Consider the following 24387-nt stretch of genomic DNA (forward strand, 5'->3'; position numbering starts at 1 on the left):
GAAATTATTCATTTTTTTTAATTATATATTACGAATAATTCAATTATAAATCAGTGCTGTAATCAAACTTTGAATCCCAAAATAATAAAGCAGTAATGTATCTAAAAAGTTGACAAACGACTGTCATAATTACCTTCCCTAACCGCTGATGACTTTCCCCCAGTGAAACAAAAACAACTGATGACAAGTTTGGTCAGGAATCAGAGAGGAATATCATTATGTCTCATTGGCAATTCCGAGCGTATCACCATCATCAGCGGCACAGAGGAACATGCCTGTGCACATTACGCTCAAAAGGCTGCGTGATAGAAACTGTAATCTCACACTTGAGAGGAGCTGCACTATGTACACTGTTCCCCGAGGAAGACACACTCTGACAGACGAGCAGAGGTGCACCTGTCTGTCTCCTGCAGAAGCGCACCGGGCTTCACGCTCACTGAGCTCCCCGCCCTGCTCCGACCTCACCCTCGCCCCGAGCTGCACCTGTGCCTGTGACACACGCGCACGCACGCACACACAGACACTGCACCAATACAAATGTCATCCACGGACGTTTAACATGTGCCCTTAGAGCTGCAGCAAAACATTAATACTTGGATCAAACTGGGCTCCAACTCTCGTCAAACTCAAGGGCTCCTCACTGACCTGTTTGATAGAATTGAGGCTCTTTACACTATCATATTTTGGGAGGAAAGCCAAAGTACTGTTTAACTTAAGACGTTAAGACATCATGGCCGAATCACTGTTAAACTGAAACAGTTCAGTTAGAATACATGTTTCTATCCTGGGCTTTTCCTCAGGATGGAGTAGACGTAGTTGTGATGGACAAACATTTGGCACGAGACTTAAACGGTACATTCTTGACCAACCATATGTAGCTTTAAGCATGAGTTCAGGCACGGCCATTAGTGTAAACTCCTCATGAAGTCAGGAATGAATTAACCGTTTGATTTTCTGTCATTGCTATCAAAGACCACCGAGGGATATGCGAACAAGTTACCTGTTGTGTCTTCTTGCTGCCGTTGCAGTGAACGCTGTTCATCCCTCCATCATTACAGGCAGCCAGAGTCAAGGACACGTCTATGACACCCACGGGGAATCTCTGAAAAAGGCTGCAAAATGTGCCACAACACATAGATCTTATGGAAAAAGTCAATGCTAAAGATCTTTTTAAACATCTGTATTTTTCTTTCTTGTGGTGAGTTTTAAGGGCTTTGCAAGGAAAACCTAATTCTTAACAATAAAAACAGTTTTAATTTCCTTGAGTAACAAATATCAGTAGTTGAAAATCAGGATATTTTTTGTCAAACCTTGTTTCACAACGGTTAACAACTTGCTAAATATTTTTTAATTAACAGAGAAAGAGAGACAGAACTTGTCCTGCAGTGTTTCCGTCTCACTCTCGCTGTCAGTGCCTGAAGCAACGAGTCTTGTCTGGTCAAACCCAGGGAAGTTTGGCTGGCTGAGCACATCAGGTCGACTCATTCCTCGCGTGAGAAACCAGGCTAACCCATGACACTCGTATACTCACTGTGTGTATTACACAAGCAGCCCCAGTGATTCATAACTTGCACTACCAAAGACAACTACATGGCTAAGTTTGACTTTTTAAAACAATTTGAGACTCCTATTTTCCAACAATGAACACCTTAGGATTTGATGGCATTATTCACACAGGGGTTCATGAGATAATTGTCTGTTTCACCCACACGATTAAGGCGAAGCTCACAGAACTCCCATTTGGAAGAAGACAAACTCAAAACAGCTTGAACAGACTTGGTTTGCTCTCCTCATTTATCATCTAAGAAGATTTAAACTCCTCTGGGACCAAACGGGGTCTTACATCGTTTCCCCCAAAGAGACAGAGTTCAGTATTGCAGTCAGGTAAAGTCTGTTCTAAAGAAGCCAGAGTTTACATCTACTAAAGTCTGACTTTAACTTGTGTAAGAGATTATAGTTTGACAATGATTTAGGAAAGGCCCATCGATTCATTTCACTACGAATAGCTCCTCGTTATGGAACATTTCAATATCAATTAAAAAACTTTGTTTTGTAATTAATGTTTCTGATTGACCTTTCCTGTATCACAGGACTAATCAATATTCTACATTCTAGCAATCCCTCCCCAATCTTACAAATCTTCAACTCTTGATCTGCATTAATTACATATTCTTGTCGTGTTTTTTGTCCCTGAAGCAGTTTGTGACGCTCGCTCTGCTGGGGTTCTCAAACTTTGCCTTTAGTTGACAGAGGAGCCCTGATACAGATGGAGGGCTAAGCCTGTGTGATCTCTCCTCGCTGAAGGCAGGAAATTAGCTGCAGTGTGACTGATATTACCAGGTGGCGTGTGAGGGAGAATATTAAAACATTGCAAAAGGTCTCTCGGTGGCAACAGAGATGTGGAGATGCAGATCTAAACTTTGGTATCTGTAAAAATTGAAACTGGACAACCTGGGCAGCGTGTTCAGGTTTTCTTGATTATAATCAAACTTGCATAAAACAGCTCAAACATTATTAAGAAGTTGAACATGAACGGGACCGCCACACATCAAGACATCTAGCACAAGGACCTTTGTGATTTACTTTCTTTTGACTCAGGCTTTAGTGTCACCAGTTTAAAGCAGTTCAAAAGTTTGTGGTGACAGATTTTAAAGCTCCCAAAGACACCCGAAATCTCTAACTCAGATTTGTTTAAAGAGACTGCTCTGCTAAATTCATTAATAATCCTTCATTATTAAATCATTACATAATTATTAAGTTATCCTAATAACCCCCACAATGCAGAAATTGATATTGAATGAAAAGTTTGATCAGATGATCTTCCATTTACTCTGAAGATTTATAGGCCCTCCATCACAAATCTTTGCATAACTTGAGAAGAAAAAAAAAAAAATCACTTTTCAATAATTTGAAGGCGTGTGTGTGTGTGTGTGTGTGTGTGTGTGTGTGTGTGTGTGTGTGTGTGTGTGTGTGTGCGTGTCAGGATGTGTTTCAACAGATTTCCGGGCAAGACGAATTGATGTTCATATTCATATATTTTATATAATGTATATCAAACTAAAACTAATACAGCATCAAACTTAAAAAGGATCAAGAGGAAAAAAAAAAGAAAAAAAGAACTGAAAACAGCAATCCGCTGGCTTGTGGAGCAGTGGGTGTTAAAACCAGGGGGAGCGGAGACTGAGGGGGCTTCTCATGTGCAGATGCTGCAGGCGTTCCCATCACGTCTCATCCCCGCGGCTGACAGCAGATGGAGGGATGCAGGGGTGGAAGATGGGGGGGGACAGAAAGTGGAGTTTGGGAAGGTTAAGGGAGGAAATACAGGTGTAGATGAAACTGCCCTGACTTCTGCCAGGCAACATCTCTTCTTGCTGTTTATTTTATTTCCATTTTTTATTTTTTTAGCATTTTTTTAGATTTCAAACACAAAAAAACATGATCTAAAAAAGCAGCCTTGGTGTGTTGAATGTGGACACAAGGGGAACAAGTCCATGTTTTTTTTTTTTATTATTATTTTCCCGTGACAAAGATTTGTCTTCTCAGTCTCTCGATTCTGTTATCGTACTGTGTTGTGTTGTCGGAGCGTGAAGTTGTGGAACGAGAGAAAGAGAGAGAGCGAGAGACAGCGAGAGAGAGAGAGGGGGACAGAGAGAGAGAAAAGGAGAGAGAGAGGGAGACAGAGAGAGAGAAAAGGGGAGAGAGAGAGAGAGAAAAGGAGAGACAGAGAGAGAGAGAGAAGGAGAGAGAGAGAGACAGAGAGAAAGAGAGAGAGAGAGAAGGAGAGAGAAGGAGAGAGAGAGAGAGAGAGAGAGAGAGGGGTTTGGGGGAGGTGAATGTTTGGCTGTGTGCTTGTGATACTGTCTTTGCTCCTCTGTGCAACACGTGTACACTAGGCATTCATGTGCCACGACCAGGCCGAGGGCAGAGAAGCTTACTTGCACTTGTGTGTCACTGGACGTGCATGCCAGTTTGTTTATGTACGTACGTCTGAGAGGATTGGTTATGTGTGTGTGTGTGTGTGTGTGTGTGTGTGTGTGTGTGTGTGTGTGGGGTGTAGGCCCGGACTGGTGGGGCCCATGCTCGGTGACTAGTGTGTGTCCAGCCAGTTCATCAGTCAGTCGGTCCTCTCAGCTACCAGAGGGCCAGTTCCTATTCTTTAGCCTCCAGGAAGAGCGTCTCCTGCGGAAACAACTTGGCCTCCAGCAGAGTCGACCCTGGATCCAACTGGGTGATCTGAGAAGAGACAGGGGGGGGGGGGGGGGGGGGGGGGGGGGGGGGGAGTAGAGGGAATATATCAGACCACCGGCAATCAAATGTATTTAAACTTGGGCTGTAACTAATGATTGGTTTCATTATCAATGTATCCGAAACGTATTTCTCTCAATTAACCGATTAATCATTCAGTCAATAAAGGTCAGAAAATAGTGAAACATGCCCATCACAGCTTCCCAGACGCCAAACTGTCATCTTCAAATCGCTTGTTTGTTTCAACCAACAATCCATAAACCAAAAATATTTAATGCACAATGGTATAAAACAGAGAAGCAGCAAATCCTCACATTTGAGGAAGCAGAACCAGCAAAATTTGTTTGCAAAAATGTTTCTGCCAATGGACTAATCCATCAATTGACTAACTGTTTCCTCACTGCTAAATGCCTTTTATTTTTCTTCTGTTTCAGCCTTCCACACTGAGCTGCTATTTTTGAAGAGCAGATTTTAAACAAAGTGCTCAGCAAAGTGGATCAATACTGTTAGACATATTTATAGTCTACAGGTCTATGACACACAAGCAGGTTTTAACCCAAATATGAACTTCTTAAATGTCGTTTTCAGATTTATCCATACTTGTGTGGACGAGACCTCAGTCATTCTGCACTACTGAAATCCTTTGCCGGTTGTCTCACCATATATGCCCTGCAATCCAGACAGGAGAACAGTGTAGCTTTATTGCTGAGTTCATTGAATGTGTGTGTGTGTGTGTGTGTGTGTGTGTGTGGGTGTGTGTGTGTGTGTATTATTCTAACATCATGTTTTTAAAAAAGTCAAGGCAGTAATCTGAGCAGCTAGAGCTTCGTTTCCCTAAGAGGGCCATCAGGTTTGTTTTCTTAAAAAGGCTCCAATCCAGAACAAACTGATGAACGTTACAGGACGGGAGAAAGTGTGTGTTGTAAAATCTGGTTGGTGTGTGTGTGTGTGTGTGTGTGTGTGTGTGTGAGAGAGAGCAAGAGAGAGAGTAGTGGTGATTCAGAGGACACATGTGTGTTTTTGATGGCTAATAAAGCCTTATTTCAGCTGTGACAAAGGTCAAACCGAAACGTAGAGGAGAGAAACATTTATGTGCGTTCAATGCTCTGCGCGACAGCTATTGTCTAAAAGCAGAGGAATAATGCAGTACCACCCACAGCGGAGGTGATGGAGTTAGCCGACATGAAGGGGGTCTGACCTATGTTTTTCTCTTAGCTTATGTGAGCTAATCACTGGAGGGGTTGTGTTACATCGGGCCAATCTAACACCTGGGCTGAATGGGCGAGGTGGTGTGACACAGAGATGTGTCCAGGGCTTATCTGATGACTGCTGCGTCAGCCCCTCTGATTAGGGCTCCTATTCTAACCCCACAGTGGGATAATTAACCAGCTCCCTGTACCTGCTTTAGAAATGGGGGGGGGGCAAGCTGGCATGGTAAAGGTCGACCTCACAACAAGCAGCGTGATAGGTCTGAGACAGACTATTGTACGGGATGAAATGTGAACTCTGACCGTGAACTGAACCACAACTTCACCTACAATCGCCTCCTGCAGACTGTGACAAGTGGCCTCACAATCCGGTATTTTAAAAAAGTGCAAATGAAGCTCTATAGATAAATCAATACAAATCCAACTTGACTTTTGTTATTTATTTTTTTAAGCTCCCAAGAAGAATTTAAGAGATCTCAAACCATCTCAAACAATGGTGATAAACAGTGAGTCTATGTTGGCTTCTGAAAAGCTGTTATTTGAGGCAGAAAGCATTGATATGAGGAAACACCAAAAAAATAGTTAAAACAATCCACACATTCAAACAAAATCTGTAGAAGGTGTATGAGGATTCGGGGAAAAGAGGAAAAAGGAGGCAAGTAAAACAGGGGAAGGTGAGGAGGACATATCAGCGTCAGACAACCTATCCATCTCCCACGGGTGTTTGGAAATGTCGGCAGTCTTTGACTCCATGTCTTTCATCTCCTTGTCCTCATTTCAACGTGTCATTTAGACTCTTGACTTTTCAGCGGGGTCCCTGGAAGCCCGGCGGTGGCAAGGAGGGGCTGCCAAGTCAACCTCATGCCCCTCACCTAGTCAGCCGCCTCGCAGCACAGCGGGGAGCGACATGCCGTGAAGAGAGGTAAAATGGTGTGTGTCTCTTTATGAGTGTGTGTGTTTGCTGAAAAAAAAGAGAAGCATATTCCACCCCGACAGTGGGAAGAGCGACCAACAGGGTCTGCTGCGTTCTTTTTCCCACCTCAGGAGCAGCGCGTCGCAAATGGCTGCCATGCTAATGAACCCGACAGGCTGTTATGACACCACAGCATCAGGTAGGAGTAAATGAGGCTTTGGGGTGGAGCAGGTGTGTGTGTGTGTGTGTGTGTGTGTGCAGAAGTGTGTCTGTGGTCTACATATAAGCCTGTGTGTGTGTGTGTGTGTGTGTGTGTGTGTGTGTGTGTGTGTGTGTGTGTGTGTGCTCGTAGTGAATTCAGGAAGAGAGTTTGTGCTCGTATAGTTCACCAGGGAGAAACGATGGGGGGAGAGCAGCATCTGACTCTCAAAAAGAAAGTAGGGAAACAAGATGCCACACTGACACAGGAGACGGGCGCCATCGGTGATTGTTTACATTGTTATCCAATTAACAGACCATAAGCATGGAGGCATCTGTCAACAAACAAAGCTGTTGTTTTTCCTCTGCTCTGCCTAAGCCATTTTCTCTCCTCCTGTGCCTACACAGCCATGCATGCATGCATGCATACATACATACATACATACGTACATAAGACAGACACAATCTAGCTCTCTGCTTTGCAGTTTGTTTTTAACCTTGAGTCAATATAATTTTCATCTGCCAATTTAGATCAAATCAATCAGCTAAATTAGGGGCTGACTATTTTAAAAGATGAAATGAATTTACAAAGATTTTCATCCGTCTAAATAGCATTTGTGAGAAAAAAAAAAAAGGTTTTCCAGAAGTTAATTAAAAATACACAAATGAACAGAATAAATACTCAATTGAACAAAAGCAAAATCCAAAGAGGTTATACAATATCTAGAGGCTCAGCATTAAAAAGGCTAATTTTAAAACGGGAACTAATTAAAAACACAGATGGTGCCTCTCGGCAATCTTTGATATTTTGTCTTTACTTTCCTGTGAAGAATTGCATGACATAAAATAATCAGCTAATATCAACCCCGTGTATTTGGCATTATCAAATAGCAGATTTTCAACGGTCAAAACCACATAATTAGCACTTAACGTGCAGTTTAAAATAAATACCATAACTGTAAGGCACTTGATTAAAATGAATAAAATACACTGATAACAGAGGAGGAGACACTAAGCAATGCTGAGCCGTGAAAGAAAAGAAAGGCAAAATAAACACAGGCCCTCAAGATGTCCGTTTCCAACATAATCAAACGTGCAGCTGAAATAACGCATTTTTAATGAAGCCATTACAGGCCCTACTATGTTAATTAAAACCAAATAACTTGTCTGTTTTAAACTAGTGTTGTCAAGTGTTTATTTGGCCAATTACAAAAGCAGTGGGAGATCATTATCTGCTGCCAGGAGCGTTGACAGCACGTAGCGCCGGGGCGTGAACAGAAAAGAACAGACCAGAATGCGGCACTTCAAAGGCAGAAATGCACCGCACAGACCGGGGGGGAGAAAGAACTGGGAATGGGGAAGAAGAGAAAAGGGGGGAGGAAGAGAAAAGGAGAGAACAAGCCAAAGGAGAGAAAATACAGAAATACGATTAAATAGTTTATGCTTTAAAAATATGTTTAAAGGGTATTTTTTAAAGGCTAAAAAAGAAAGGGATTTAAAGAAGGGGGGGGGGGGTGAGAAGGCATACGGAGGATACAAAGGCTGGAGAGGAAAACAAAAGTATAATTGAGCAGGGAGGTAGAGAGGCAGGGGGAGACGGAAAGAGGAGGGAAACGGGAGACAGAGGGAGGGAAAGCTGGGAGGCAGAGGAGCAGGAGAGGTTTGATAGTGATGAGATCCCGAGAGTTAAACTCAGACTTTAACGTTACAAATGTTAATGTAACATATGTTCTGAATAATACATTGTTCCTGGTATGGGTTTTTCCACAAAAAAAAAGTTTAATTAACTTTTTTTTTTTTAATTCTCAAAATCTACTCCTTTGCCCTCCTTCGAAATGTCAGAATCTAGAAATATGCAAAACAAAAGCGGGTCTCCTACTACCAAGTGAAGTAACAACAAGCGAAGCGTGTTTTTGAGCCGAGATCATGGAGATACTGGCCTCTATTTTATAGTATAGAGCCACGTTTCACATCCACGCTCAGAGATGAAGCAGAGCGCCGAGCAGCACCATGAAGCTGTGGCATTGTGGAGAGAATATTATAAGAACAGTTCTGTGGAAGAAACTTTGAGTGAAACTGCTTGTAAAATAAACCGCCGTAGTTCTTCCTGCGAATACGATTCTTTCATGATAGCAGGACAAGAAAAACAAAACATACCAGTACAACAGATGTAAAATCTATTTCAGTACAACCCTCTTCTGTGCCACTGTTTATTTGTCCTGCATCTCAGGTTTTGTCTAAGAATCATTCGGGCAAAGTCACTGACAGAGCTGGAAGACGGATTAAGAGAAGGTGAAATGGAGTACAGTATCACAGTGAGAAAAATAATACGCTGGTATGACAGTGTTTGGGTGTCTGTGTGAGAAGCCAGGCAGGAAGGGCCGACAGCCAATTATTATACCGGCAGTCTAAACATGTTCACCGCGAGCTAAAGGAAGAAGACCTCAGGCCTTTCAACGGTGGTTTGTGCTCAACAAGTATCAAAGAAAAAAGGAGGAAATTCTTGAATGGAGAGCTGAAAACTGAAACACTAAAAGTCTCCCCCTCCTTCCTCAAACTCGCTGACAGTCATAGAAACGGAGAAAGGGTTAGCTCCCTGAGCACGGCTAAGCCTAGTACAAATGATGCCAGTGTAAGGCCTGCTGTAGTGCTGAAGAGATAAGCCACTGATACCAAATGTTGGGGAACAGACTGAGTCCAAAAATTGGAGACTAATAGACACTTAACGGTGAAAAAAAGCCCCACGAATCAAAGACGTCATTTGACTCGAGTGTTTTACCTTAAATTGTTAAAAGATGATTTACAAAATGTGTATACACCTGTGTGACCAGATGATCGCAATACAGCCCGTTTTCCTGGTCGATAACGTTGTACTTTCAGCCAAAAATACTCAACGCAACTTGAGCAAATCCACTAATTTGTGTTACAGCTGAATGTATGGAATAAAGCAGGCTTGCGAGGAGGGGAATAGCAAAAGAAAGAGTGACACTGCACAAAGCTGCCGAAAACTAGAAAAGGGAAAGAAGGTTTCAACAGTTGTGCCGTATTACAAATGCAATAGTGGTCTATCCTCTATCCTCTGATCCTGGCAGAGCAACAGTGAGAGCGTCTGGACGGGATGGAGGCTTTCTATGCTCCCTCTCATTTAATTACAACACAGAGCTGCAGGATTAGACAGGGGCCTGTGTTCACAGCCTCATACTGGCACTACCACTGAGCTGCTTCTCTCCTCTCTTTCCCCAAATCTCTCGCCTTTCCTTTTTCTGGAATTATCTCCCATCGTCTTCTTTTTAATAACTTCCCCACTTGTCTTCTCTATCCTTTCCTCTTTCAGACAGTTTCTCTGATTAAATCTTTTCTTTGTTTAAGCTTTTGTCTTCTCTGTTCTCTTTTTTCGACTAGTTCTGCAGTCACCAGCCTCTCCTCGCTTCTCTACCCCTCTAATCCTCCCATCCTGTTTTTGCCGGAATTTCATCTGCGATGCAGACACATCTTTATCTCTGTCTCAAACACATGTTTACTCTTGATTATAAAGAGACAACTGTGAATCCTTTAAGTGACAAAGTTGTGAGCGGGGCATGTGTTTGCTTGAAAATATTTGTGCATGTGTTGAAGTGTGTGATTGTGACGAAATGAAGAGTGTGAGCTACGCGTTAATGTGTGTGTTAGTTTGAGGTGTTTGTGCCCCGGCGGTCTCTACAGACTACGATGGCACACTGCCTGGGCAAGCCTACACACACACACACACCTCTATACAACCAACACCACCCACCCCTCCACATGCACTCCTCTCTTGATTAATGGAAATCCCATTTTTGTTTCCAGCAGCATGGCTAATTAAACTGGTAGTTAAAACAGAGCTCATTAGCTCTCTGCCACAGAGCGCGGCGGCTAGGCCCTCTAATGACTGCTTGTAGATGGCTGAGTGCTGCCGGGCGTTAGCAAAAGAGCCATAGAGAATACTGCTGTTAGTGCTGACAACTGTATCCTAACACAGTCATAGTGTACTGTATTCACAATGGACTGATAGTAATTAATATTCACAGAATAATACGTGTGCGCAGGTGGATGGATAAACAGCGGGCTTAGCTCGCTCCGTCACAGGTACGAGTAAACAAAAGCAGCGACGCACACTGTGGAAAAAATGGTGACAAAAAGTACGAAAATAATAATCCATCAGCCACAACAGATTGCCTTAACTATTGTCCCTGCTGCTCTCCACGCACAGCCGTTGACTGAGGTTCAGCCCCGGCCAGAACGGAAAAGCCAATTACAGCTGTGGATCTCTCCAGCAGAGCTGTTAGCTGTGGCCGAGGACACTTCAGAACCTGCTGCTACTCTTCTGCAGCGAGGACAAATTTAGCACTTGTTTGTGTGGGCAGAGGACTGTTATGAAAGACAGCACAAAGACAGAGATTTGATAACTATGACGTCTGTCCCTCTCCACTTGTGAACTGAACAGCTTATGTGTGATCTTCACTGGACATTTATTGGCAGAAGGCGTTCATTATTTTGTTAACGTGCTGGCTTTCTAAGTAGGAGAGGAAGGTGTAGCACTCACATTTTTACGAGGGAAGGTGGTGAGGAGCTTGAACTCTTCGAAGGGGTATCCCTTGGAGGCCACAAAGTCGAAGAGGACCTGAAGCTTACAGCTGCCCAGGAAACGCCTTTCCAGAAACTCGCCGCTTGGTGTGCGGACTCGCAGTTTGCTGATTTGCTCTCCTGAATCCTCGTCGGGCTCCAGCGGTAGGGCCTGCTCCAATGACAAGCGGATTGCCTGCAAGAATTTTACTTTGGTCAGTACAATACATTTACAACTGTCAACACCTCATAATAACTAGAGAAAAGGCCAGATTTCTATTAGGCAAATGGGCGTAATTGTTTAAAGGTGGACTTCCTTGTTTGAAGAGAACAGAGGTAACATCAACAAGGAAAAGACGGTGCAAACACCAGCCTCCTCCAGACTCTATGCATCGTTCTGTGAAGGGAGGGAAAACTTCATATTCTATTCCGTGAATACTAAAATACATGCAAATGATTCGAGGAAATGAAAGGAGTAAAAAAAAAAAAAAAAAAAAAAAGATTCTAGATAAAATAGTGATTCACTGTGTTGAGTGAAGGCAGAGCTGTTTACATACAGGTGCTGGTGAGGTGCAGCTGTCATTACTGCTGCTGCAATGCTTTTTTTTCCTTCCTGCCTATTAGCATAATAAAGTCTCTATATTAGATCATTTTACAGTCTGTTGACAGAAAGTGAGCAGCAGTAAAAAGTTACTCGGTTAATACAGTGATGATCCTTATTAAAACATCTTCTAGTTTAGCCTGTTTATTTTAATGTACATTAAGGTAAAAGACACACATTCATACAATAAATTGAATAATTGCAGGAGAGGAAGGAAGCTTATTCAAAGTCCTCTGGATCAGAATCAAAAATATCTGAGAGTAACTTCAAAAATTACCCATGGCTCTCTGCTCTCTGTTTATAGTCAAATTAAAGCAGAACTTCAACAGTAACGCTGGCAGTTATGAAGATGACGACACACTATCCAAACAAGTGTGAAAGACAAGCCAAGAAGTTGCTCCCAGAGTCGGATTGCAGAACTGTTGCCTCACATTAATTAAAGGATCCTCTTGTCCTGAGAATGTTATTGAATTAGTTGCCCTGTGCATCACCCTGTTCCCTACAGCCTGCTGTGGCCCAGAAGGTTGACAAGTAGCATTTCAGTATTTTTAAAAACAGCCAAGTGTTTTCCTGGTGCTTCATGCTTTCTTGCTGTTGCTCAGTCTTTTAGGGAAACATGAGATTGTGTTGAATATTGGCATCTACCACAGAAAGTCATGTTTCATAAGAGCTGATTTTAAAGACATTTGGTAATACAGTCTACACCAGTGTGAGAGTGTCTCATAGCACAAAGACAACCATCAACTGTCCTCATCCACATCAGAGGTAATCAGCTCTCTTGTGCTTCAAAAATCGCGCTTCAGCCGCTCCCTGGAGCCTCTCTCCTCTCTGCTCCTTCTCGTCGCCTCCCTCCTCCTCCTCCCCCGCCTTGTTGTTCCTGTTTGGCCAGCCGGGGAGCATATGCTGTGACAACACGCCCCGGCTTTATTTACAAACCATAATGCAATTATATTTCATAAGAGTGTACAACAGTAGCTCATTAGCAGCTTCTGGTGTTGGGTGGGCAGGGTAGCACGCGTGCCGCTCCACCATCAGCTCCCTCAGGTATAAGAGCTGATGCTGACTGAGTCAAAGGGGCCCCCGGGGACAGACTTGCACACATATACACACAATAGACAGGCGTGTGTGTAGTGGTGGGGGACATACACATACAGACAGGCAGTCAACCACAGACACAAGCACAAACACCCACACAGGTAAGAGGTAGCGTCCCTCAAGAAACCACAGGACACACGTCTGGTCGAGCCTCGGGCCCAGGCTGCTCCACACAAATAATCAGGAGCATCTATCCGTCCATTTATCCGCCTCTCCAGCTCGGCTAACCGCAGAAAGCAAACAGATGACGGGTGGGGGAGAGCGGTGCACCTGACAGCCACACAACTGTATGCTAAGATCCCTGAAGGAGGTAAATAGTAAAGTCAACCTACACAGGTGCATGCACATACACCCCACCTCAATTCACCAGCTCCTACTTTCATCTCACTCTTCTTTGCACAAAAGGCACAGAATCTCAGAGACAGCACTCCCACTAGCATTGCTCGCTCTCTGGGGCAACTGATGTTTTTGTTGTGTCTGAAGTTTCTGTCAAATACACGACTAGATTACTACCTCATATAACTCAACAGAAAACTGTAAACAACAAGAGGAAAAAAGTATCTTGAGTTAAGAGGTAAAAACTGTTTACACGGTCTACTTTTGAAGAGTTGTAAAGTGCAACAACATTGCATATTATATGAAAATATGTATTAACATTATGGTATGTTGATCTTTATCTAAGGATATTAGAAGTCTGTTTACGGTGACAACATAGTAAGCAGGAGGTGCCACTGTGAACTGTTAAGATGAAGAGCATCATTTGTAATCTAAATGCTTCAATCAAATTATAATTTGTTTACTTGAATAGGTGTATGCAAATTAGGACTTTAAAAAAAAAAATGAAATATATTTTTCTTCAACTATATATATGGTAGAAAGTATAATGTTGATTTAAGCTGCTAAAAGCAGCTAATGAATTATTGTTAACTTCTTACATTACTGGTATATAAACTTGTGTGGTTGTCTATGTACAATATACTGTACGGAGAAAAAACAAAAACGTATCAGAAATAAAGCAATAAAAGAATCGCTCAAGAATTAAGTTAGGTTTTTTTAATGACAATTCCCAATAGAGTTTTTCTTTCAGTGTACTTTTGGACCTTAGAGTAGTCAGAAATAGAAGTACGCACAACAAAATGCAGTATCATGTGATAAAACAAAGGGGCACCCAGGTACCATTTCAGATGAATATTAGCTCCCGCTCAACAGTTTAAGAAATTAAGTTGCCATTGTCCGGGTCCAGCAGCTGTTGGCGGTGCTCATATTTATGAATATCTAGACTGTAGCACAAACACAACACCAGTATGTAAACACAGGAGACACCATGGAAACCACTGAGCCTGGGAAAGGGAAAATTGATAGAAGTACGCTACACAAGGCCAAAATGGCTATTGTTATTTAAAATACACAAGCGTGCACACACAGTTTGGTTAGTGGACTACAGTGATATAATTAAGAAGGCCTGACCCGGGGTTCTTTTGTTGTTGTCTGTTTACCTTAAGTGACAAATAACCTGAGCGAGCTGGGTCACCCAATACCTCTCAGTGCCCCGAGGCTCTCTGCTCTGCTGTTGAGTAAACAACATTTAGCGGGACTACACTGTATGACTATAGACTGTATTACAACATTGGTGCCATCCTCAGACAATTATTGTTTTTCCTGCATGCGTGACAGTGTGCGTGTCTGCCTCTCTGTGTGTGTGTGTGTGTGTGTCTGTGTGTTTGCCCCCTCTTCACATACAATAATTGTTTTCAAGTGAATATGCGTGTTTGCTTAGGTTGTGTTTGTGCACAAGCCTGTGTACATGAATTGCCTCAGTCTTTTGTTCACTTGGGTTTCAATATGAGGCTGTGTGCTATACCAATGTAAAGCAGTCAAACAGAACAATAACTGTGTGCATGTAAGGTGACATTAACAGGGACGTGCCTCGCTGTAATTAGAATATTTTATTCTTCTGAAATGGCTCTATGCCTGTTCGCCCACACTACACACGCTTCACTGACTGGCAGGCTTCACCCAAAACCACAATCTAATTGACTCATTATTGTGAAGTGAGAGCAAGAAAAAAAAAAAAAAAACAACAACGGCACAATGGCTTAATCACTGTATGCTGGCAAAACATATCCTTGTTCAGCCTTGCACTGATCAAGCTGGGTTATTAATTTAGGTAATTTGCATAATGAGAGTATGATGTGCGTATGGCTGTTCTTCTCACCTCCTTCTCATCCTCCTGCTCCTTTTTCATCCGTTCCAGGCGAACCTGCTCGGCCTCTTCCTTCTCTTGGGCTTCTCTCTGAACAAAGAAAAAGAATGAATTGATTAAATTGGACGCAACAACAGGTACTATGTTTCCCACTGGATGTCAAGTTTCCTCTGAGTAATTGTTAGAGATATCTACTTAGATATCAACGTAACTTAGCTTTTTAGACACTCAATTATCTAAATCTAGTAAAAGCTAATGACATGACACAAAATCTGAGAAAAGTAAGAAAATCCAGGCATTTGTAAAACTGGAATGAGTGTTTTACTTATACGAGTTTTACTTGATATAGGATTTAAATTATTGTGACATTTGCCGTATAATTTTCTATCAAGTGATTAATCTATGAAACGAGTAACAGTTTCAGCCCTAGCTCATTGTATTTCATTAATATACCTTTTGTGCTAAATAGCATTAAAGCCTGAAAACAGCAGCAACTCCACGGTATTTAACTTTTATTAGCAACACAAATTAGCTAAAATTGTACAATAAGAAAATGGAGGTGATGCCTTTTTAACAAAGTCAATGTAAAATCGTATAGTGGTGCTTATGCTTTTTTTTAATTGAATCTGTACATTTAATTTCCCCATTAGTTGGGGAGCAGCAGCTTTTATTCCTGGGTCCCACTACAACACAATATTCTATACATGCCAGCTCGTAATCACAAAACATGACGTACATGAGCTGGCTAGTATACCACAACTAACTCGGAGTGCATTCATTCAAGTAGCTAATTTGTTTCATTTGTCAAAATACCTTTTTACGGTCAGCCTCTAAAGACACACGGTAGGCCTCGTCCTGTTCTCTCTTCACCGTTTCTCTTGCCTCACGCTCGTCCTGGGCAGAGACGGGGAGAAAGAAAGTGTTTTTTCCCATTAACTAACAACATAATAAAAGGACACACAAGGACAAAACATCTAAGGAGAGGCGCAGGGTGTGGGAGCCAGAGAGAGAGCCAAGCAAAAGAAAATGCAGCATGTCAAATGTGGTAACGTACAAACACCAGGTATGAAAGAGTAGCACCAGAGGGGATTCATTGTGACCGTGCTGTCATTTACCAGACCCTGAGCCTTTTATGTTTCCTCATCTCAGTTTCACCGTCCCTTTCTCTTTCATTCACTTTGCCTCTCTCTTCCTGTTTGTACAGAGGGAAGGGGACAAGCGGCCCTTCTCTTTCTACCTGCTGTGGCTACAAAGTGTTTTATAAAGACTGGGACTAAATGCGAGTGTCCATTGTGTTAACAGTGCACGGCCATTAGTTTTCCATTTTCTGAAGGCCCATGCTGTGTGCCAGCCCGGATATGGCAAAGGAAGCTTATTGTGATGGTCAGAGGGCTACTGTGCAGCTAAGCAGTGGCTAAGCAAAAGGACAGTGTGTATTGTTGTATTCAAACAGAAAATGCAAAGGATACATTTGTGCTTTTGGCCCGCATAATAGACGGACATTGAAAGGAAACTGTAAAAGAATGGCCGAGAGGGACAAAAGCATCAAAAGTGGCCACCTTCAATAGACTGGCCCCGAGTCACGCAAACAAGGCACACAATAGATCACGTTTGATACCCATTTTGTACCGTTGTAATGCGTTTTCAAATGCACCATCTGCCTAAAATGACCTAATGCGCATGAGAAGCCTGACGTGAAACATTAACCTATCATGAATCTGCTCAAAAACAATGTGATGTAAAGATCTTATCTTTGGAGGCTTTTCTATGTCTATATCTATATATATATCTATATATATATATATATATATATAGATATATATATATATCTATATTGGCTACTCGTCATGTTGGCTACACATGGTCTGTCTTATAGTGGTGCTAATAAACTCCTATTTCAGTGGCCAGAAGTCAGAAATGCAAGCTGTCACACATGTAATGTTTGCTCACACAATAAATTTAATTTAACACTTATTTGCTGTTGCCTGTGTCGCATAGAGCTACTTTAATTGGGGCAAATTGTTTATGTAATTATTTGTTTTTGGACAGCACTGGGGCTCTGTGGCTCACTGACAATTCACAGCAATACGGTCCAGAATAAACCTCCGCTCAGGTCCTTTCTGTGGACTTTGCGTGCTCCTCTGAGTTATATTTATATTTGAGTTATATTTCCCCAGGGTGCTTCAGTTTCCTCTAATATCAAAAGATATGCATGTATGGTGCTCTTGACCATTTCTGAACATTGGTTAGTTTTGGCTCATCATCACATGAAATGCATGTGAAATGACCCGAGCTGAAAATAGCCTGTGACGCTGACAGATGCCGACCACAAAACCTGCAGTGAGTCGTCTGTTACTAACTACTAAGCTAAAACACAGACAACCATAGGAATGACTGGCAAGTCAGAAAGGTTGGTTGAAGGCACAATGTGGCTGTCCAGCTGCTCCATTTCCAGACAGACACAAAAGTCACTGTCAAAGTGGAATGTCTGAGTTGGGTGGATGTCTGTGTTCGTGTCTGAGTTTGTCTTTGGAAAGGTGAGGTGGAAAAAAAAGGAGGAAAACTGAAAAGAAGGAAGGGAGAGAGGGAAATTCACCAATGCCTCAGAGCTGCTACAGTGAAGATGGGTTTAGTCCAGAGTCAAGGCTGACTTCTCCTTGGAGATGGGATAGGTCCTGTCAGATACAGGATATACTAAAATCCTGCGGTTATTGGTACTAATCCCGAATAATCACACTGGAACATTATGCTTTCATCATCAATTATACTCTCTACGCTGTCTTTTTGACATTTTCACAAGCTGTTTCCTTCTGACAGGCCACACCTGGGTAATTATCACACTATAATACCTTTCAGAACAGCTTTACTAAACTCTTGTACAATGACCAAGCAAGTTGTTGCAATTATTATAAAAGAAGTGATGACAGCACAGTAATAAAATACAACTACTTTGCGGTTTACCATTATAGAACATTAGCTTATGTTATAGTATAAGTATTATTATAGTATTGACAAAAGCATCCTTTTAGTATCAGTACTCTAAGTAACTAATACTGAAAAAAATAAAACGATACAAAGTGTGAACCAACAGTACACATCATGATTCACCATCTGATCTGACACATGGACATACTCTGAATACCTCTTGTCTCTTCTTGTCATTGTTAATTTTTTGATGTGTGACAATCCAAAATGAGGCCAGAGCATTGTAGCAATAAGAAAAAGAAGTCTAACCCTCAGGGGTGTGTGCGTGTGTGTGACAGCCACTGTTCCCATAACTGAAATGCTATGACTATCACATTAGCATTGTTGGCTGTTTAGTTGATTGACTGTTCAACTGTTAATATGGCGTGACATCTGTCATATACGTAGATACAGTAGTTAAAAAAGAGGCACAACAACGTTAGTGAGAGTCTGACGGGGGAGTGTGGGAATAAGAGATACACAATACTCAGACCAAAACATGTGTGACATGTAGATAGAAGAACAGGCTCTTATCAATGATCACAAATCTTAACTACATGAATTTCTGTACATCTTATTTAAAAAATTAATTAAAAACACTTGTTAGTCTGCAGTGATACTGTATATTCTGTTTTGTTGCTAATTTCTAAACGTTGGACTATAAGTTAATAAAAATGAAAGAGCAAAATAGAGCTTGAGAGGATTACTCTAGAAGTCAGTTGACTGAAAACCTGTCTGGACAAACACGCATAGAGTGTCATTCATTCTCTTGTTTGATGTCACTGAGTAAACATATCAGTAAATGGTGAAGAGGGTCAGGTGAAAGTATTTGACAATGAGGGGACCTCCTTGTCATACTGTCCCAGATTCCTGTTTATGACATGAAAAGACTCCCACCACTGTTCCCTCACTTTTCTGTATGGAGTGTATCCCTCAATGGTGTTTGTCCACTTTCTATTGGAATAAAAGTGGTAGTCGACAGACGCAGAGCAGCACAGTGAGCCTGGGTCGTACCAATTCAAAGACTGTAGTTGGTACATCAAGCTAGAACTAAAGGGGAGTGAGGTAAAAAGGTTGAGTATTCTCTGCTTGTCATTACAAGAATGCCACAGTTTCACAATGCAGTCTGATCTGTTTCATCATGTTGTGGTTTATCTCTTAAGAAGAATTTAAAAGACTCAAATGTGGCCACCAGGGCCTTTGAATGTGTCTATAGTCATAGGCTAAATCGAGCAAATTAAGATAAAAATGGTTTGATTTGTTACTGGAATACAAACACACACCTGAGACGCTGAAGTCACCAATATGAACTTAAACCTAAACCTTGAACTTTATTAGTCTTCATATACATATGGGTAGAAACATGAAATTAGACCTCTGCAGTAAACTCATCCTAAGCATTTTTAGGAGCAGTGGTTGGTGTTAAGCGCCCAGGGTTCAGTGCCTCGCTCAAGGACACTTGGATATGTGGACAGTAGGAGCCGGGGAAACGCCTCCTTTAAAGAATGACCCGCTCTACTCACTGAGCCACAGCCAACCTGAAGATCATTTAACCCTCATTCTACCAACTGGGGTCCAAGCACACCCCACAGGTATACTTTCTATCACATCTTACAGGTGCTTTATTCTATCATTCAAAACCTGCTACCAATTGCAGCTACGAGATAAAATAGAATAGATAAACAAAATGCTTTAGTACCACACACTGTCAGGGGGGCAGGCGCTCATCTCAGGCACAGATGCAGCAGACACACATTACATTGCATTACAGTCATTTAGCAGACGCTTTTATCCAAAGCGACTTACAATTCAGTATCTATCTATCTACCGTAGACGCAGCTACGGGAGCAATTTTGGGGTTAAGTGTCTTGCTCAAGGACACATTGACATGAGACTAGAGGAGCAGGATCGAACCGCCAACTCTCTGATTGAAAGGCGGCCCCGCTCTCCACTTAGCCACGATCACCCCATGTCACACATTTCCTCGTGTGCTTTGTCTATTTTCCTTTAATAAAATATGTAAATTAACTGTAACTTTCCTAAAATATTAATAATGCGTTTTTTTCTTCTTCAGGTAACTACTAATGTTTTGAAAGTAATTAAATTATGATGGTTGTTTCTTATACTAGTGTATTCTTAGGGTCCCCAGGGAATGCAGTCAAATGTCTTACCTCATCTTTGATGTCCTCTTGTTGTTGTGCTGTGAAGATCTCCATTGCTCCCATTAACCTCATCATCAGCTCGTCCACTGTCGTATTGCCTGGAAATTAACGGTGTGTAACTTAGTCTTTGTGTTCTCACATAAATTACAGACAAATTCACAGTAGATGATATCAACATGTGAATAGAGTTGTAATTACCTTGAATAACATTTAGAACTTCATTGGATGTGCGTTTGCCCATGACTATAAGGAGCAGGGGGAACTGGTCTGTCTTGTATGTCCGTATAGTCTGTGTCACCACACTGCCAAAGTGCCTCGTACACATGGTGAGTAGTCTGGAAGACAAAGAAATAATAATCCAGTTCAAATGAATCCTTTTATTCTATTAAATTCATTTTTCTTGGAATTGAACACATATTTCAGAACCTGTCATTTAAAGAAAAATACATAGACCATAAAGCAGACACTTAAAATACACATGCATGTACAAACAAATATTTTTACAACGTATGGAAAAGGAGGAGCATACTCAGTAGAAATACACACAACTCGTGGCATGAAGGAACTTTAAAACCAATTCTGCATTTTCTTATTCCATCAGACCGACATGCTATCTCAATTGGAACCGTAGATGAATTAGTATTCCTCACCAGACACCCAGAATTGATAGGGCAAGAGAGGATTTCTTATTCCATTACAAAGACAGAACTTTTTAAATTAACATTTCAGAGAGGGAAAAGGGTAGCAGGCAGCCGGGGCGCCGCCAAGCTCCCTGTAAATGTCATAATATTAATGAATGGCTATAGACTGAATGCAAATATAGATTAGCTTTTTCTCCCGCCTTTTAATAAGATCTACTTTAATAACTGGTTGGTAAAATAGAGAAGTAATGGAATGGATGGAGGGACAGCGGGTCAGAGGAAGAAGATAGATGTGAGGTATGCTGTCTAAGGGGGTGAGGGGGGTGTAACTCATTAGAATATAAAGCCAAAGCAGAGGGAGCTACTTGCAGACTTCTCAAACTGTGAAATATAGTACTTGGGTTCATTGTGGTGCTTTTGAAAGTAATAATCGCACCAATACGGGCTGAAAATATGGATGATAGAAATATGGAAGATCAGTGAAAAGATACAACCGCAGAACTCAAAGCAGAACTGAATTTGAGATATTTTAGGAATATGACTCAAACACTTTTCAAAATGTTGAACTTTGAGTGACCCACGTCTTGCAATGAAAAAGTTGGGTACCCTAAATCCAACTGATCATTTTGTCCTGACATTTGTCCCTGTTCAGACCTCGACCCAGGCAGACCATAACAATAGCCGAGAGAGAAACTCTAACCTGTAATGAAAGGCCAGGGAACAAAGGACACTAACTTGAAGGGTAACCCAATCTTAAATCTCCCATCAAACACAAGCCAACCTGCTTTGGTTTCTATCTCAAAACTAAGGATGTCAGTCCACCACAGTGAAAAAACCATCATCACAACATAAAAACTACATGTATCAACTGGAATAACGACAGAAATGCTATAACCAGCATATGAAGAACTTGTGAATCTACCTATAGAACAAGTATGGACACAACACTGAGGGCAGGAGGAAGTCAAGCTACTGCAGAAACCGAGGTGAACAGTTCAGCACGGTCTCATCCAGCCATAACATAACATGGTAAAGAATGCGGCCTTTAAAATCCTTCAGGGGTAACTAAATGTAGAGGAAACACCTGCACGGAACATGCATCGAACTGCTCCGATGGTTAATGTGATTGACAGCTTCTAATTTGTCACCAATCCAATCTCCATCGCTCACCGTTCAGCCAGACAGCTAAAATAGTTAATGTTTCCCTGGACTGTCACATCGCATTTCTTCTCATTAAAGTGGTGCGTGAAGATGCGAGTGGACTGGTTAGACCTGACATTTGCTCCGCTGAGCAGCTGATGAGTCAGGCTAGTACAGTAGCACTGCAGGGAATGTTTTTGCCAGCCACCTGTATGGGAGAATGTCTGGGAACCGGATGCTCTGATTGCTCACTGTGTCAATCACACTTTGTTTCAGAGCAAACGTGGACATGTTTTGATTTGAAAATTACATTTTGTTCTCCCTCTCGAACCAGTTATGTCTTCAGGGAGGAGGATTTCAAGAGGAGAAGTCAAGTGTACACAACAGGTCTGCATGTTGGTTTGTGCTCTTAGCGGTTAAGACACCAACTTACACACAAAGGTCATTAACAATAACATGAACACCTGGGTTTTTGAGTCATTGTACTCTGTCATATTACTGTGGCAGGTCATTGTATGTGGTTGACTGTCCCAATCTCTACAAAAGAAATAGCAAGACAATAAAGTCACTTCAGTTTCCAATTTAGAGGTGCGCCTTATACAGATATGTGAGCATGGAATTAAATGTGTAATAGATTTGAGGACGCATGAACCACACTGATAAAAAGATCTACTTTAAGTGTGTTTATCTACTTATAGTTTCAATATTTACCATGTGCAATGACAATACAGCTCCTGTATGATATATCAGATTCATTTCCCATGGGTGACAATTACACTAGCATCCAATCAGCAGAACTGCATTTATGCATAATTAATCATTTAACTGGGAGGCCTGTGAGAATAGAGAGAGCGCAGCAACGGGCACATTCCAATATCAGCAGGTTAAACTCACACTCGCACACAATCGGGATACCTTTCTAACAGCCTGTGTGATTGATGCCAATCACCAGTCACTTTGGATCAACCAGAGAGCGTGAGAATACAGGGAAGTGTGTGCGAGTGTGTGTGTGTGAGCACATGTGCATGCATGCGTTAGCAGCAAAGCTGTGACTAGCTGTGTGTGATGAAAAGCTCCAGATGTTGCCTGCCTTTTAATGTGCAATAAAAAGGCTCAGCTGGGGCAAAAAGCAAAGGCGGCCAATGGGAGAGAAAGGAGAGTGGAATGAAGGAAGGAGGGACATTTCCTTAAAAGAAATAATGGAGGGGTGAGGTCAGGGCGAGTCTTTCTTAAATGGCTGCTACCAGAGGGCAGGCTTAACTCTGGAGGTTCTGGGGAGCGGGAGAGGGTTGAGGTAGTGGGATAAAGAGAAGGGAAATAAAGAGAGATGGAAAGATCAGGAAGGAAAAGATGTAGCAGAAACACGAGGGTAACGAGCAAAACCAATCATACCCTCAGCAGGTCCACCTTCACCTCCAGCTCCCCACAGCTCAACACTTGAACCAACAGGGGATCTGATTGTCTATCACACATCGCAGACTAAATTCATTATCAAATTTCTATTAAATTTACCATGCAGATAAAAATAGTAGCAGGGCCCGTGTAATAAACAGGTGTCGCACAGACCTGCCAGCTACCAACACACACACACACACACACACACACACACACACACACACACTGCTGAAGCTGCACCAAAGGACGTAAATGGAGAGATAGAGATGTTTGGACACCGAGGGAGTCCTTCGTCTCCCACTGACCCTCCATTCAGACAGCTTAGTAAAGATTGCCCAATCAGGGGCCTCACCATGCAAACACAACGTCTTTTGTTAGCATGCAATCTCCGAGCTTCAAAAACAGAATGAAGCAGAGGAGAGAATGAGAGGACGGAGATGCAGGGTGTGAGCAATGGAGTGAGAGTTGAATGCCAGCAATTAAGGAGAGGTCCACACAAACGCAAATCGATTTGAAAACGCTGTTTATGTGTCAAATGAGGTTCCATCCACACTGACATTTTAGATCATTTTCTAAAAGCCCGCTGTTCACACTGACATGACAAAACACAGATCTCATCTTCAGTCTTTTGTAGGCTTAAAATGTTAATAACTATATAACTGTAAGTGACGGGGTGGGGCAGTAATTAAAGCTACATTAACCTCCTCTGATAGAAGTATCTAAAACAATGATACTAGAACAAGATAGTAACAGCTTCCTTAACACGGTATTCTGGCAGTTTGCAGAGCCCTCTCCACACAATCAAGCTCCTCTCCTACTGAAATGCATTCAATATCCCTCTTTATCAGCTACAACTCAGTATGCAAACAGTCCTGTCCTCCAGACAGTAAGTCACACATAAATAAAACATAAGGATTAAACATGCAGTCAGGGCTTAGAGGCTCCATCATCGCTCTTCTTTAACTTTACAGTTGGAGATTGCAATACTAAACATGATTCCGATGCCAGGATCTCGGAGGGGTCCAGAGAACTAAATAGTGA

The 24387-nt window shown here is 42.0% G+C and overlaps 1 protein-coding gene across 1 annotated transcript in view; it reads right to left on the reverse strand.

Moving 5' to 3' along the window:
- Nucleotides 1–3016: 3016 nt before the first annotated feature.
- faf1 (Fas (TNFRSF6) associated factor 1) overlaps nt 3017–24387 on the reverse strand; it is a 58876-nt gene continuing 37505 nt past the window's right edge. Inside the window, exons 14-19 of the mRNA XM_068707302.1 lie at nt 20369–20505; nt 20180–20268; nt 15858–15938; nt 15057–15134; nt 11126–11341; nt 3017–4233 (exon numbers count right to left, since the gene is read on the reverse strand). Of these exons, the coding sequence (XP_068563403.1) occupies nt 4150–4233; nt 11126–11341; nt 15057–15134; nt 15858–15938; nt 20180–20268; nt 20369–20505 (685 nt within the window). The 3' untranslated portion in view covers nt 3017–4149. The remainder of the gene's footprint in view (nt 4234–11125; nt 11342–15056; nt 15135–15857; nt 15939–20179; nt 20269–20368; nt 20506–24387) is intronic.

This window comes from Cebidichthys violaceus, unplaced genomic scaffold (genome assembly GCF_023349555.1).
Source record: "Cebidichthys violaceus isolate CVI_PGR_0920_01 unplaced genomic scaffold, fCebVio1.0.p SCAF_13, whole genome shotgun sequence".
Lineage (NCBI taxonomy): Eukaryota > Metazoa > Chordata > Actinopteri > Perciformes > Stichaeidae > Cebidichthys > Cebidichthys violaceus.